This window comes from Uloborus diversus, chromosome 1 (assembly GCF_026930045.1).
Source record: "Uloborus diversus isolate 005 chromosome 1, Udiv.v.3.1, whole genome shotgun sequence".
NCBI classification, from domain to species: domain Eukaryota; kingdom Metazoa; phylum Arthropoda; class Arachnida; order Araneae; family Uloboridae; genus Uloborus; species Uloborus diversus.
Genome location: NC_072731.1, coordinates 7735498 through 7753203, shown reverse-complemented (window position 1 = coordinate 7753203; position 17706 = coordinate 7735498). Strand labels below are relative to the sequence as shown.

Here is a 17706-nt window from a genome sequence, read left to right as displayed (position 1 = left end):
ATACAAGTAAAGATTTATTATTAAAAAAAAAGCACTACATAGCAAACGCTTTCAGAAACCCTCTCAAGACCTCTTTTTTTTTTTTTTTTTTTTGCATTTAAGAGCATTTCTCAAGCTTTTTAAGGTTGTCAATACTCTAGATCTGTTTATGACATATTGAGCATTATTCCAGAAATCGGAGAAACTGACCAAATGTACTAGAGCAGCAATTTTCAACTGTCTGGTACCGATCCGCAGAAATTTTTTACAGGTCCTCAGAAATTTTTTCTCAGCCACATTAAAAAAAAATTCCTCACTCAAAAAAGGAAAACACCATACTAAGAAAAATAATATCTGTACAGCATTTGTTGAGTGAATTTTGAGATTAATTTTCACTTTTTTGATGATTTTTCAGCAATGTTTATTATTATGTATAATTATTACAATGATTTATCTTGAAAAATAACTAAAAACCTTTGTGCTGAGAAATAACAGGAAATATCCAACATTGTTTGGCAAATAAACACATGTTTCAGTTTCAGGGAACTCCTTTATCAATTCAAAGTTGCAAGCATTTGGATGTAAGTTAATTACGTATCTTATTCTCAGCATTTAAATATTTCTTGTGTTAGTTCTTTAACATCAAGTAAAGTTTTATTTATATATTTGATAATTAATTTGTTATTATTATAAAATTGTGTAAAAAAAACTCTGTCTTTGGCAAAAATTTTTCATAAATATTTAACATTCCTTTAATCTATTTTATTTTATTTTCTTCTGAAAAAAGAGAATGAAGGGAAAACCTCACAAGTTTGCAAAAACATTCACATATAATGAACAGTCCGCACAAGCAAAATGGATACATGGATTGAACGAGCAAACTAGATTTAATTATGGAATACACACATGAAAATTACACCAAGCATGATCAGATACATATAAACTTTTAATGTTTCATAAGCAAATGATCACCTTTCTTTATTTCTCCAACCACAGACTTTTTAGGGGATGTTTTCTTGACAGGGTCTGATTTCCTGGATTCGGGCACAGTTCCTGCAATAGAGACTGGTCTCGGTTTACGAGGGGAAGAGCGGACTCGTCTAATGACGCCTCGACCGGATCCACTGGATTGTTCTGAAGCAGATGAAAGCGGCCGTGTGGGTGAACGAACACTATCTTTTGCACCTAATTGAAGAAAAGTGCATTACGACCATAATGTTGATCAACTAACATAAAACACTCGCTGATCAATACTCTTTAACATATCAAGCAGTTTTTAATAGGATTACTGGGTGACCCAACAGTTGAATCATTCTTTTTTTTTAATAAAACAAGTCCATATCCAAAGAGATCAATCCAAAAACCACACCAGTTGCCCGTTTCCCACGTGCAAAAGGAACATCCACATCTGCAATCCATTCAAATGGTTTGTTACGCTTGACACAACCATGTCATCTTTTGTGTAGGTCATGAGGTGGAAGAATTTTACATGTGGGAAACGGACGACTGGTAAGTTTCTGGTTTGATCCTTTTGGATATGGGTTTGATTTTACTTTTACGTTGATAACTGGAATGAATTCTGTCAAGTTGAACATTGGATTGGGTTTATTATAAATGGATCTCAAGGTAAGATAATTTTGTTATTGGCAGGTACTGTCTCGTAGATGACTAATTATTGGAACTAATTAGTTGAGGCGAAAGCCCCTGCTTTTAATTTTAGGTTTGAGCTCTTGTTTATTGTTTAACATGTGGTGCATTTGCCCAATGTTACTCTATATTGCATGTACTAGAGCTTAAACATTCTCTTTTAGTTCATAGTTAAATTTTTTGGTCTTTTGACCAAATTTATTGAATCCTCCATAGTTGATGAGCTCTGGATTCATACTTTGTCTTTTCCTATTAAATAGCTTAAAAATAGCATGAAATACACCGCCAGCTCAGTCAACTCCAGTCGAGCAGGGACGAGGACAGCAGTTTTGTTCACAAAACTGCTGTCCTCGGCTGGAATTGACTGAGCTGGTGGTGTATTTCATGTATTTCTGCCTTAGCCCTTCCTGAAAGGGGGGGGGGGTAACTTATTGAATACTAAATAGCTGTTTGTAATTTTCCTTTTTATCATCATTATTTTTTATATAATTTGTTTAGCATTTGATATTTGGCTTGCATATTATATATATATATATATATATATATATATATATATATATATATATATATATATATATATATATATATATATATATATATATATATATTTGATACTGCCAGGCTCAGGGAGAAAATAATATTTCCGACATTGGACTGTAAATTGACTCTAGAGATGAGACATGGATTTTTTAAAAAAAGTTTATTTCTATAAAGATTGTAAATTAGCAAAGTAAAATATTATATTCTAAAACAAATATTGTCCATGGTTCATGCACAAAAATCGAAATTTTCTTCAATGAGCATTCAAGGACTAGTTAGCACTGTTTTGAAGCATGAGCTTTTTTAAAAATGAGTGCTGATTCAGATCTAGTTCATATAAAAGTTTCAGTATTAGACAAAACCTTATGCACAACACTTTAAAGCTTCAAAATCAATCTTTAATAGTGGGCAATAAAAATCAGATTGACTACTATTGACCAAAAAAAAAAAGAAAGAAAGAAAGAAAGAATAATAATAATAATAAAATAAAAGTGCAATATTGAAAAAATTAAGACTAATGTATGCAAAAATAGTAAATTTAAAATTTTCTGAAGTAATTTCAAAACTTTGCTGTGATGGTAAAATTATTAAATGTATGATGAAGTATCGTTCGCTTTATACAAGGCATGATTTATAAGTCTTTAAAATCCACAAAAGTTTGATCATTTTCAACCATGTGCGATTTAAGAGTGTCTGTATTTGAAGCTGCAGATGCGGCAAATAATGGCATTGATTTCTGTGGTTAATTATGTAATAACTTGAATCAATTTTTAAAAAAATAAATAAACTGTAAAAATAAAAAATAAAATAAGCAGATTAAACCTAGCATATGCTTAAATAGCTCACAACTTTTTAAATAATAGAAACATTTTGAAGAAACAAATGGATTGAAAATACAACATTGCATGCTATTTTCAACGAAGCAAAAGAAATATTGACATGTGTTTCGGCAAAGCAAGAGTTCGCAAATTTCCAATTTCTTTTCTTTTTTTTAGTTAAATGAGTTATTAAATGCGAAAATTCAGCATAAATAAGAAATAGCTTCATGCATTAAATTTGAGGGTTTTTTTCATAAAGGGAAAAAAATTCCTGAGCTAACTGATATTTGATGTATGCAAATAAAATTGGAGAAGCTCCAGGAAAAACATTGGCAAAAAAAAAAAAAATAATAATAATAATAATTTCCAAGTTTATTTAATGTACCAGCACCTTTTAAAAAATGAATCATAAAATTTAGGAATATATTTTAATGTTTTTCAAGGCTTTTAAGCACTTGAAAATAAACTTTTAATTTCATGCAGTTTTCAAGATTTTTTTTAAAATTGTACGACCGCGGAAGGAAAAAGATTTTTGGAACAATTTTCTCGTCAATATTTGTGTGAAGAGAGTGTTGTGCTTTAATCACACTTCTCAGCAAAAATATGAAAGAAAAAACATGCACCAAGAAAATGTTGGATAGGAACGAAATATGGCAAATGTGATTGTAATGTCAGAATGTGTGATGAAACTTTTTCTGCTTATGACTCTTAAATTTTCCCTTGGGAAAAAATTCAAGTGATTTATTTTATCTTAAAACTGGTAATTCAGTCCCAATTCATATTTTAATTTTGCAAAAAGTTAAAAAAGAAAATAAATGTACATTTATCATTTAGATTGCATTCTACAAGGGTTTCTACAAGGGACAAATGAACTTACTAGTGCCTCCATTTGCAGTGCTGTTAGCTTTTGTAGCCTCGAGATAATGTTTCCGCGGTTGAGCCAGTTGATCCAAACGGGTCATACTGACTGACCTTTTCCTAGACGAAGAAGATGGGGAACTTTTTGAAATAGGAGCAGTGCGATCTGTACGATCATATGGAACAGTGGGCATCAAGTCATTTTTTCGTCTTCCTCTTGGTGCCATAGCGGAAGACATGCTTCGAGACATTACATCATCCCCTGAAAGAAGAAATAGGTTATAGACACTCTGAATGCGAATGATAACAAAAGAGCATTTTCCATGGAAAAGGAAGGTAAAGCGCAGTATCTGCCATTTTTTCTTATTTTTTTCATTTTTGTCATTCATTGTACTTACTCTATTGGCTTATTTGGTTTCTGCTGAAAATAAAGCACGAAAAGAACGTCAAATTCCAACATTTCCTCATCGTTAGTATGGAAAGCATTCCTTCAAATATCTCAGAAACTCATTTTGGCAGATATTGCACTGTACCCTCCCATGGAAAAAAACATATGAAGAATAACACAATTCTAAATTTTATTTTGCAATTTCAATTGTTTGCAAAGAGTTACAAAGAAGGCTCTGAATTCAAGCATATTCAATTCCATGAAACAAATAAAAGTCTCAACGTTATCATATCTAATTATATACACAAACAGTTTGTTTGCTTTTGCAACTGAAGTCAAACGTACAGGCATTAAGAAAAAAACACTTTTTACTGTTAGAACAAAAACTAGCACATTTTAAACTGAGTTATTGAGATCTATCTCCCACACATTCTAAATATATAATCAGGAGATTGATAGATAGGACAGTCATTACAGATCACAGAGAATTAAGAATCCATAGACCAGAGTAGTGTGTTAGTAGAAGGCCACAGTTTCCATCACCCAGAAGCATGCCAACATGCAAAGTCTCCAGAACCCTACTCACCAATCAGAGCACCAGAGCCCATTAGCCAGCAAGGTGGGGAGACGGTCTTTCTCTCGGAATGAGCATTGGATAGTGGAGAGTTTGATCGAGGACTAGAGTCATCGATCGGTAAATGTTTAAAGGGAGAGACAGAACGTCGCTCTTGGGATAATTCGTGGTTTTCTTCTGTAAGATATTCATTAGACTGTACTATTAGTATAAAAATAGAAAAATTATTATTTTTTTATTGCTTTCTCTTTCTTTAGATGCTCTAACCATTAACTATCAATTGAAGTTGGTTAAAATTATTTTCACTTACATTTTCAATAATAAAAAAAAGAAATAATCTTTCTGTCAAAAGTTAGATGCTGCATTTAGGTTGAAAATTGTGTCCCAAATTAGGTGTTACACTTGAATAAACTAAATATTGGAAATGCTGATTTCATGATTTTATTTCAACATTTTCATGGATTTCAGGATAATATATTATAAATCAAAAATGCTCAATCAAAATCATAAAACCATTACTGTCAATAATCAGTACAAAAGTATTTAAATGTAGAAACTAATTTGAGACGGAAGAGTTGCACAAAGCTACATGGCACTTACATTTGGCTGCAACTATTAAACTTAGCAAATATAGTATTTTTCGATCTGGTTGTAATAATATAAAGGAGTTTTTTGTTTTGTAAAAAAAAAAAAAAGGAAAAAGTGCTGTAATCAAAATATTTAAGTAACACAAATAAAATTCCATTTAGAAAAAAAAAAGAGAAATTTTTACAAATAGGTGAACAAAGAATCCTTTTCCCTTAACTAACAGCGATACAAACACTTTACTGATAGTCAAGAGCAATACCACACCTTTCTGGGTCAAACCACTTGAAGCCGAATGCCGACTGACTTTGTCTGAATCTCCGCCTTGTAAACTGTCCACATTTCTGGGAACAGAACTTCCAAAAGCAAATGATATGTTACTCCTTTGCGCATTTCGTCGAGCTTCTAATGCAGCTTCCCTTTCTAAATGTTTCCTTAAAACTGCATCATTTTTCTCCTAAAAACAAAGAAAGATTCAATTCTCTATTTTTGTCATTGAATTTTCATTACATAAATGAATAAACAAAATTTTATCTTCATTAAATGTCATAAATTTTGCAGGTTCTTTTTTTATGACCAGGACTGTTATGAAGGGTCTGCTTTAAGTTTTATACTTAAGGTTTTTAAATGAAGGGAAAGGTTTTTTCTACGAGATTATTGTGAAGGAATGAAGAATCTAGTTTTGGAAATCTCAAATTTTGTAAAATGTAGATAAAAATATTTTTTTCCCTTTAACTGTGATTATGTAATAGAAAAATGAAATTTCTAAACAAAAAACTTGTAGGTAGGATTTTGTGACTTATAGCAGATATGGGTTAAGGATGTCCTCCCTATTCTCATCAAAAAAATAGAAAGTAAAAATCAAGTTAAAAACACATTTTTTTAAAAAATCATTCAGAAAACACTTAATAAAGTTGCAGAAACATGAATAAAAAATAATAGAAACATGAAATTTCAAAATCAAAGTTTTTTATTCCTTTCATTTGTATGTTCAAAATCAAGTACGAAAGAAATTTTTTAACACAAGTAAAATACAAAGAAAAAAAATAATGAAAAAAGTATTTTGCAAATTTTTGTATGAAATGACTGTTTAATCATGTCCAGGAAAATGTTTCAGAGATTTCTGAAATGTAAAAAAAAATAATAAATAAAATCCATTATGCAGGAAACGTAGCTTTCAATTTTTAAAAGTAAGTTTTCTTCAAAAATTGCTCAAAGTTTAAAATTTCTCAGTCATTTCAAAAAGTCCATTTAAAACACAATCATTTGCTCTATTTCATGATGCAGCAAGTCTTTTTAAAGGAAAAATACACAGAAAAACCAGCCGTAATAAGACAAAGATATATTGCTTCAACGCTAGTTTGTTTCAGTTTTTGCTTGAAAATGCATTGTCTGTCCCACATTTCACACTACTTTTCAGCCAATATTCGTAGCAGGGCAGTTCCACAGTAACAGACCTAGCAATCACTACTCAAAACATCAAAAGATTCTAAATATGTTAAATTTGTGTTTGCATGCAAGAACTTTATGAAAAACACAAGACTCTATTTCTAAACAATGCAATAAAATTTGGAAAGTTTACGGAAACAATATTTAAATAATATTGCTTTCCTCAGTAACAAATGTATCTCATGCGATACGTCTTTTAATGGGTCATATATTTTAAATATCATCTTAAGATGTTTTCAAAATTTATTTGCATGAAAAAGTACACCTGATGTACTTCATAAAGTCCATGCAATGAAACATGGATCTAAGATAATCAGAGTGTTTTGTGCAACAATAGGTCTGTTGCCATGGAACTGCCCAGCAATTAACTGCCAGCACGGTTAATTTAAACATAGCACACACACTTCTTTTCTTTCTCATTCTGTATAGTAACAAGTAGAAATAAATACGCAAACCATTGTTGTAAAGGCTAAAACAACATATTTTCATTGACTGCAGCTTCAGGTCCCGAATTGCAAGAAAATATGAGGCAGTAAGAAGCAAAGGGATGTAACTGCTAAAGTTAAAAATTTCGAGATAACCTGTACAAATGGTAGGAGCATCTCTCCTTCGTTTCGGGGCAAGAGATAGAGCTAGTACCCTTGCTAGGTGCTGTTATACAGCAGGATTTAGAAGAAAATTTCAATGAAAGTCTTAAGTAGGATCTGAACTTTGGATGTGTTTTTCTCAAAACTTTAAATAGTCCACTTACAATCTTTTACATATGTGAAATGGCAGATGAGGTTACACCTACATAGGTTTCTTCCTTTCATTGTTATTTTAATAGAAAAGTGGCTTAAGAGTATTTGGTGAATTCCAGGAAAAATGAGACACATGACACTTGAATTTTAATAAATTAATTTTCTGTCACTTGCCATATATCATTCTCTTTAGAAATGAATGGATTTCTTGAATCTTAACTTATTTTTCCCAAACAGTTTGATGAAACTGTTCGAGAAAAATAAGTTAAAATTCGTTAGAAAATCAAGTGCAAAATCAAGTTTTCTCTTTGTGTTTCTAGAGCAAAAAATCTCTTTTTTGTTACATACTGTAACTTCAATAAACTTGTTATTAGCATATAACATTTAGGTTAATTTTTATCCTTTGAATGTCTAGTTAAACTTTTTGGTAAGTAATTTAAAATTCTTTTTTTTTTCAAGCATGAAACAGGTCTATTACTAAGGTGACAATTTGATGTCCTTCTGTTACCAAAATACTACATCTTAGTTCACCAAGAACCTATTGGGTATAGAAACTAATGTTTTTTTTTTTTTTTTTTTTTTTTTTTTTTTTTTGCACAGCAAAATTATGTCCCTTGTCAAGGAGGCATAGTTATAATTTTAATAAAGATTCCATTTTTAATGATTTTTAATGGTAACGGAAGGACAAATAAATATGGTTAACGGAAGGACATTTAAGTATAAGCTGGTGCACGCTAAAATTTTAGAATGCTAGTACAAAACAAACTATTATATAAAGTTAGTAGTCACATTTAAAACATATATAAGTAATATTTGTATCAAAATTATGTGTGCTTTTATTTAAAAAATTAACTTTTATTTAATTTTATTAAAAACTGTTTCGTGATTTTATTTCTCTTCTAGTGTATGTGATAAAAATCATGAAAACTACACTTAAAAACCACTAAGTATGTGAAAATCATTTTGGTATGACATGTTTGTGATATGACAAGCAAATTCAAGCAGAAACATTTTTTTTTAACTTGAAATTTATATTGGAATAATACAATATTGAAACTGATTTCAGATTTGTTGCCACAAGTCAAAGGAAAGGACTGTTGAGAACATTGATTTAACCGTTAAACGTACTGCGAAGATATCAGAAAATTCATAAATCAACTTTCCAAAGAGGATTCCTTTTTGGATTCCTTTTTCATGGAGAAAAAGGAATCCAAAAATATCCATTCTCATCCTGACACACAAAATATGTGCTATTTGAATCCTGTAACAAGTTATGTTATCGAATATAGTAAGTACTTCAACAAATTGAAGGAGATTTCACTTCAAAATCAACAGACTGATTTTCAAAGTCAATAAATAATGTTGAAAATGAAGATACAGCTGAATCAAAAACACCAAATCATAAGAAAATGCCAAAGGATTCATTAACGTTTGGACAAGTTTTGCTAGTTGAATGGAAGGGAAAGAAATTAACAATGAGTGATGTTGCACAGGTACTTCATACAGATGATGAAAGTTATCTTGTTTGAAAATGCGTAATAATGTGGGAATGATCTTCCTATTTGCTTAGAAAGAAGATAAATGTTCTATGGATTATGATAAAATTATTGAGTATTTAAAGAACTCAGAATTGCAACTTTTGGATCAGGCATTAGATATCATTGTTTCAGACTGCTGTATTAGCTGAATAAATGCTTGTAAGTTGAAATTTACCAAGTTTAATTGTTTTGGATTTCTTGTCCTTCCGTTACCCTTAACAAATACATAAATCATATGCTTAAAATATTTTTTTTTAACTAAAGGTGAAATTGTAATGATTGAATACTCTTGTATGTGCCCTAAGTATGTGGAGAGAATGATAGTGTGAAAATCATGTGGCAAAAATGTCCTTCCGTTAGCCTTTTTTAAATTTTAATTAAAAAAAAAGTTACTAACAAAAAATTCTTGGTTTTGGCTTTTTTAGCAACTTAATGTGATTTGTATAAAAGTCTATGCATCAGTTTTGGGAAAAATATGTATTTTTGCTCTCAGACTTCCGTTACCACTGGAATTCATCATTTGTGTTGTGCTTGTCCTTTTATACCACGCTTGCTGTGATGTATTCAGTACTTCAAACAGAAAATAACAGAAATCCATCAGTTTGTCTCGTTATCAAGAAATTACATGAAGGAAATTCATTACTCGGGACAATATGATGATGCCCTTTCGCATAGGAGATAAATTTTACCACAATATTTTGATTAAAGTGCAATATCTCAGAAGCAACTGAGATCACTTCCTATCCTAATATGCTACCATACCTTTTTCTGAATGCATTTTTCAAACTCGAATAAAAAAATTTGCTTCAGGTTTAAATATTAAATATTTGAGATTTTTTTTTTTTTTTTTTTAAGCACTTTGTAAACTGAAATCATACAATTGTAACATGAAAAATGAAAAAAAAAGAAAAAAAAATACTGAAATCAGTACAAGAAAAAAAAAGATAAACTTGACAAAGACATTAAGAATATTTCAAAAATCTTAGAGCACATTAAATAATTACAATTAATGACTGAAAAGAAGATATATTTCGAGTGATTACACATCTGTCTTGGATTTTAACAGTTACAATTAATTCTGGTTGAAGCACTTCTTTTCCACACAGATATCAAAACTTTCACCACTTCTTTTAATTGCAAATTATAACTTTTTTTTGAATAATTGCATGCAAATCATTACTCATCTGCATTGTTATATTACCAGAAAACTCATTGATTTTTCATATCTCTACAATAGTATAAAATGAAGTACCCAAAAAGCGTCTGTGTGTTTGAACTCGCAAAACTCAAGCACTACCCGTCCGATCGAGCTGAAATTTTCACAGTTTGTTCCTTTAAGTTCTGAAAAGGTTTACAGACCAGTTTAAATGAAATTCCATGAATAGTTCTTTTTTTATTCCAATTTACGTCCAATATACCCATAAATTCTCAAATATGGGGGTGAAAAATTACTTGCACATATTAATATTAGATACCATTAGAAAGGGTAGAATTTTCCGCGTTCTACGTAATTTGCTTCAATGCTCTAACTTTATTATGGCGGGAGTTATTTGCGTTTTAGCTCGAATTTTTTTAGGCTAAGCTGAAATTTAGGTTCTACTTTCCTCATTAAATAAATAAAAAAAAAGTGAAGGAATTGTCCCACAGCTTTCTTTTTGACACCATTCGAAAAAGTAACCTTTTTTACTCCAGATCTAAGTCGACCAATGGTCGGAAAAATAAGCTTTTATCTCAAAAGGAAAAAAAGCTACAAGCCTTTTTAAATCAAGTTTAAGAAATCTCAATTCCATTCAAATTGTGAACCATTTTCTTTCGCATTTTAATTCCTTAAACTTATTTTATTTTGTGTTGCCATGGTTACGCATTTTAAATCCATTTCTCTGGATTTAATTTCTTAAAAGTATTTTAATATCTGTCGTCATTGTTTGGAAGGGAAATCATGATGTTTTTGAGCAATCACGATTGCTTATTGTTCTCACTTGACTGTTTTGATGTCCTTTGATCTTATTTTCCCACCGCCACCCTCCGCACCATCACCGTCGACCGGGTCCTCACGATGCTGCTCCTATAGCGAAAGCCGTTATCCAGGTTGCATCCATGTCCTACACACACGCGCATACATACACAACTACACACACACGCATGCACACACACACAAACACATACACACACATACACAGCTACCCACATATTCATGCCTGCACACAGACACATATGCCTACACACACATACACATACCCTCCCCCCCCCACACACACATTCATATACAAAACTACCCACACACTTATGCCAGCACACACACAAACACACATGCCTACACACACATACACACTACACACAAACACACACGCTTACATACACACTCGTGATTGCGAAAAATATAATTTGAATTCAAGATGTCAAAATTCAAATTAATTTTTTTTATTTATTTATTTTTTTCGTCTGATTGTTGAATATACGTCACTTGACTCAATTTTTATTTTCAAGGTAGTCCGAGCAAGGGCCGGGCAATGCAGCTAATATTTTGATAAAAGAATGTAACTAACCTGCTCAGCTTCCAAAAGCTGTTTTCTTCTTTCTTCTACAGCTATTCTTTTGTCAGAGGCACGCAACCTGTCATCCCTCTCCAATAACGGAAAAGAGGAATTGCTGGGCCCGTCTAAAGCAAATGAATGAAAAAACTTCTTTTTCAGAAAACTGCAAATCAAATTGAATAGAAATATTATTTAGTTCCAGGGACTTGAACCCATGGGGTTTTAATTCCTCCTTCTTCCCCAAAGGTCCTCGGTTTTAAAACATATTGTCAATCTTCTTATGTTAATTTATGGAATCGATTAGGTTCCAAATATGAATATGATACATAATGGCAAATATACAGGTTTGGGAGTCATCGCAATGCACTCTGTCTGCGTAAAATCAGTTGCAGGCTTAGACGCAAACTGGGCCTACTTTGCCGCCCCTTCCCAAAATTATATTTTTCATAAAGATTCTTTTTCACTTTACCCAAAGGGATTTCAGATGAGATTTGTGATAGCTAAACATGCTGTACACCAGTGGTTGGAAAAACTACATTTTTGATAGCGAACTACAACTACTTTATTACAAACGTAGTTAACTACAACTGCATTTTTTTTTAATGTAGTGACTACCAACTATTTTTGAAATGTAGTCGCTACTTCTTTACATTTTAAAAAATAAATAAATAAAAAGCATATACACATACTGTTTTTAAGGAACGGAAAAATTTGAAAAGTTGCTCAGATTAATAAATTAGCTCATTTGAACATGGAATGTAACTGAGAATGATCATTTTTGTCCTTCTCTTCTTTTTTTAAAACATTTTTACCAATATTTGCCAGAAGAAAGGATTAAAATGCTGAAAAATTCAAATTTTTACAATTTGGCTATTTGAAAAATATAAATAGAAGCATCATAATTTGATTTAAATTTTACATTGGCATTCATTTTCATAAAATTGATTAAATGAGAAAAATATCTTTTAAACAGAGGAGAAAATTTTTAACACATTGGAATTGATTTTATAGGAACTTATATTTTGTAGGATCTAATTAATTAATTTTGAACTTCAAGCTAGGGGTCTGGATGTGAACACCATCTCCTTTCTGATGCTACTGATAAAATGTTTTTTCTTTTGCAATTTAATTCAAAAGTAGTTTCTAGAAATCGCTACAAACTAGTATTTTTTGTATCAAACTACTTGCTACTCAACTTTTTTTAAAAGGTAGTGCACTACACTATAAACTACTAAAAATGTAGCTTCTACAGTAGTGTAGCTACTTGTGGTGCTCTACTTCCAACCACAGCTGTACACAATATAAATGATTTTTTCACAAATAATACTAAAAGAAAAGATTCCACCGAAATAGTTTTTTTTTTTCGTCATTGTCAATGGCCCTCTTACAGTCACTTTTAAGGTTTTATCTGCTTCCCAAATCCCAAAGCCATTCCAGGCTTAACACTACAGTTGAGTTATTAATTACTAATAGTTATTAATTACTATAATCTAAAACTTGTGTAATAGATAGTTGGTATGTATGTCTTATTGTAGCTAGGCAAAATTGTACATCTTATATTAAGGTATATTTATCACATTTCATTTTTGATAATATTATAGTTTCTTATGTTTTAATCATGGGCGTCCATAAAGGGGACAGAGAGGAACTCAAGTCCCCCCTCCTCCCATTGGATATTAGTACCTGCCAATTTTTAAGATAAATTGTAAGCTTAAATATAAAAACATTTCAATGAAAACCACTTATAAATGATCGTTATTAAAAAAAAATCTTTACCATAAATTTTAATGTGATGTTATTCTGCACTGAAATTACTTTCAAAACTGAAAATGTATTTTACTTCACAGCTTTGTCTTCTAATGAAAATGAAAATTTGAATCCACTTCACATTGGGGCTGGAAGCATAATGTTCCCAAGTGCCTCTAATAATAATAAAACTTGTTTGACATCACAAATAAGGACAACAGTGGTTTAAAATCCTCATCAGAAAAAGGACAGTACTCCTTTAAATACCAATTATAATATCCTCATCAGAATCAGGTAAGAAGGAAGTTAGTAGGAAATGGGTAGAAAGTTTTTACTGTAATATGTAAGGATAACATAATATATTTGTGGTAATATGTAAGGATGAAAATATTCTTTGCTTGGGGGGGAGGGGGGCACCAAATAAAATGCGCACCCAGTTTTTCTTTCTTTCTTTCTTTTTTTTTTTTTTTGGATGTTCAATTTTTTTTTTTTTTTTTTTTTTTCAAGTAAACATTTGAAAATTAAACCATATAGAAAATTACACCAGAATATGACTTTTTCAGCACTAATATATCTCAAACAAAAACATGAACCAACAGTATACCTGTAGAATCTTTAACTATTTGTGCAGCCCTATGTTCTTCTAAAACAGTCCTGCGCTCTGGTAAAGACTTCAGTGATGGTGGATTGGAATCACTTTCTTCTTCTGTTTCCCCATGAGCAGAACATTTTTGCGCTGCACCTCTGTCTGCACTGGACTCTAAACCACCATGTGCAAACCAGTACATATCTAGAACAAAGTTAAACACATTACGTCTTTTCATGACTTAGTTTTAAACAATAAAATATGAAAAATAAATTTGAACAAATAGGCATTCAAATAGAATATGCTTTTATTTAAAAATTTCCTCTTAAAATAGAAGATGAAACTTTAGGTCTTATTTTCTGTGAAACTACTTGTTGATGAACACTAAAATTGTTTTTCCCTAGTTGAAAAAAAAAAAAAGCTCCCTTCTTCAGAGCATAGAAAGAAGTTCTTTAAAAAGATGTTGAGGACAAGAATCATGATTCTGGTGACCAGTGTGGAAAATTATTTGATTTAGAATGTCAACAGCCCTTCAACGCTCCCTAGCATGAACTCAAACCAAGCGTTCAGTCGCCACTGAATTACGGTAGGTAGGATTTTGATGCTTTGATGTGATGAAAGTCACCCCTTTTGATGGGACTTATGCTCTGGTTTTGATATATGTTATTTAAGTGCACTGTATATACGTTTAAACTAACAGTTCTAAATTTTAAAAAAATTCCTAACTTTCAACAAGCGTTTGTCGATTTTTGCATTTGATGTGGCAAGTTTAACCACTGAGCCATTTTGCTTCAGCAGTAAGTCTTATAGTCAACTTAAGTGCAATAGTTTTTAAAGCCAGCGTCCGATAATTACCACTAGGCTCATGAGGACTGGCCTAGGGGCCCTCAAAAATTAAACCATATAGAAAATTACACCAAAATATGACTTTAATTTGTTGTTTAACCCACTAAAAATCAAGAGCCATAAATAAAATGTATAGCCATGGGGCTTTTAACATCAAAAAAGCCATTTTTTGCTATCTAGTACTTTACTTAGGTGGTTTACACTCATGTCCTGGCATGTAGCATATAGATGCAACAACTGAAAAGGTGAGTGGTTGTAAATCTACAGCACTTTCAACAGATTGTACTGTTTAATGGCGATTCTACTAATTAGTCTGGCCTACTGTCCCAAAATTTATAATTCAGGCCCTGCTGCTTTTTAACTTCATCTACCATTCCAGTGTCACTCCAAGAGACTATTTAGCTACATGTGCCCACCACTCCCAAGAACAATGGCTCATTCCCCTGCCCCAATGGTAGACAGAAATCCTGTAAGAACAAGACCCTCAAGAAAAATATAATAAGATCACCTAATCCCCCTCCTACCTAAAAATTATAATGCCCTAGTCTGGGTCCCTGCCCCTTCCCTTGTTGGCACCTACTGGTACATGAAGTCCCATGGACTGCTAACCACCATGAAACAATATTCATTACATTAACTTTTAAATAACAGCATGCAACATGATTGAGAATAATTCTTTTCAAATAAATCTTGAAAGTCCCATTAATTAAAAATTAATATGCACCTTTAGGTTGAGCTCTACCACCATATGAAGATCTTGACATGATACTTGGGATATAAAATTATTCCGCCTAGAAAGAAAAAAGATATGTCTAAGTAACGACAAAGAAGACTACAATTTCACAAAAGCATACACTAAAAACAACATAGTAGGGTATAATGGCAGCAATGAAAAGCAATAGTTGATATTAGCTTCAATTTCTCAAGTGTGAGAAATTACTTCATTGTTTTTACATATTTAAATGCTTCTCATTCTAATGATGCATTATTATTAAGTACTTTGAAACTTACAATAAATTTCACTCAAATCCTAATTTCAGTTTTAAAAACTTATTCAAATTGATGCAGTAAGATAAAGAGACTCCTTAATATAAAACATGACATTTAAAAAGCTCAGGTTTCATCTTGATCCCATGATTTTAATTTCACCCTTGTATATTTATTAATTATTTTTTATTTTAATTACCCTATATTTATTTTTTGAAAGGTCATTTACTACAATGATCAATTTTCATTGCATAGTGAGTAGATTTACACAGGTTCATTTGACATGTATAACACAGAAACAAATACAGCATTCAAGATGATCTTATACATATAAAATCTGAGTATCTATCTATCTATCTATCTATGTCCAAGCTTCTTCTCCCGAACGACAGTGAACTGACCATCGAACCAGGTATCGATGGATTCGTCATCTTCCCGTCTTCATGTTTGGCTATTTAACATAATCCTCCGATAATAATTAGCGGAGATATCAATTAAAAATTATTAATTATGACTCTTAGATTTCAAAATAAAATCCATATTTTTCGAAGGCTTTCCTCCATTCAAATTATTATTCAGTGCTTCAACTCAACTTTCCGGATGAACGCTTTTATTAAAATTTATAGCGTGAAGAAAATCATTGAGATTTGAAAGATCTGTTGCCATTTTTTTCCTCGAATATGAACAAGTAAAATTCTTGTTTTTGTTTTGAGGCTTTTCCTGTAATCAGGGGATTTGAAATGTTTACTTTTTGGGTTTTTTTCCGCAATCTGCCGCAAAAATTCACTGACTTTTTTTTTTGGTTCAAGCCTGAGTGTTGAACTCGCGTCACTTGACATAACTTTTATTTTCGAGGTGGACCGTGCAAAGCGGGGCGACGCAGCTCTTATACATATAAAATCTGAGTATCTATCTATCTATGTCCAAGCTTCTTCTCCCGAACGACAGTGAACTGACCATCGAACCAGGTATCGATGGATTCGTCATCTTCCCGTCTTCATGTTTGGCTATTTAACATAATCCTCCGATAATAATTAGCGGAGATATCAATTAAAAATTATTAATTATGACTCTTAGATTTCAAAATAAAATCCATATTTTTCGAAGGCTTTCCTCCATTCAAATTATTATTCAGTGCTTCAACTCAACTTTCCGGATGAACGCTTTTATTAAAATTTACAGCGTGAAGAAAATCATTGAAAAGAAACGTAATTCTTGTACGACCATGTGGATAGAATCCATCCAAATATTTATCTGAGTGGTATGTTGCATTAATAAACACCCGGGCAACGCCGGGTAGTAGACTATTTTATGTAAAAAGCGGATTGTTATTGTGCATAAATATTTCCGATATAGTCTATCAGATGTAATTCAGTTTAACGTGAGTAAAGATTATAGTTGATAATGCATATATTTTCCCCTTTTGTGCTGACTGAAAATGTACTCATAACTTGTATCATTGATAACGATTATTAACGTTGATGAGGTGTTTTGGCAAAAATATGTTTTACTGGTGTTTTGCAAACCTTGCTTTACGCGCATTTATTTATTCCTTAACGCGTTAGAAACTAGTGTCAGTGTACTACAAAAGCATCAACTGGACTGCTCTTACATTTTTTAGGTAGCCCGTGCAACGCCGGGCACGCAGCTAGTATTCTATAAACCTTTAATCATTGGACTGTGCACAGGGATACCATGGTACCCCACTAACTCATAGAAATTAATGTATTACAAAACTGGAGAACTTATTAAGTTTTTAGGTTCATTTTGCGTAATCTGAAACTCCCCGTACAGGTGGTACCCCCATTCCTATAAAACTCTGCACACACCAATGCTTTCAATAAAGGAGAGCTGTTCATATTTTTGAAATAATAATACTATTTATAAAAGC

At 31.7% G+C, this 17706-nt stretch overlaps 1 protein-coding gene across 2 annotated transcripts in view; it reads right to left on the bottom strand.

Annotated features, from left to right (window-relative positions):
* LOC129227885 (FK506-binding protein 5-like) overlaps window positions 1–17706 on the bottom strand; it is a 108259-nt gene that overhangs the window by 17640 nt on the left and 72913 nt on the right. The window contains exons 2-8 of one of the 2 annotated variants that reach the window (XM_054862507.1): window positions 15553–15619; window positions 14001–14186; window positions 11663–11775; window positions 5657–5846; window positions 4817–4981; window positions 3862–4104; window positions 952–1164 (exon numbers count right to left, since the gene is read on the bottom strand). In XM_054862507.1, coding sequence (XP_054718482.1) covers window positions 952–1164; window positions 3862–4104; window positions 4817–4981; window positions 5657–5846; window positions 11663–11775; window positions 14001–14186; window positions 15553–15592 — 1150 coding nt within the window. In that variant the 5' untranslated portion in view covers window positions 15593–15619. The remainder of the gene's footprint in view (window positions 1–951; window positions 1165–3861; window positions 4105–4816; window positions 4982–5656; window positions 5847–11662; window positions 11776–14000; window positions 14187–15552; window positions 15620–17706) is intronic. The other variant, XM_054862514.1, reaches the window with a different exon arrangement.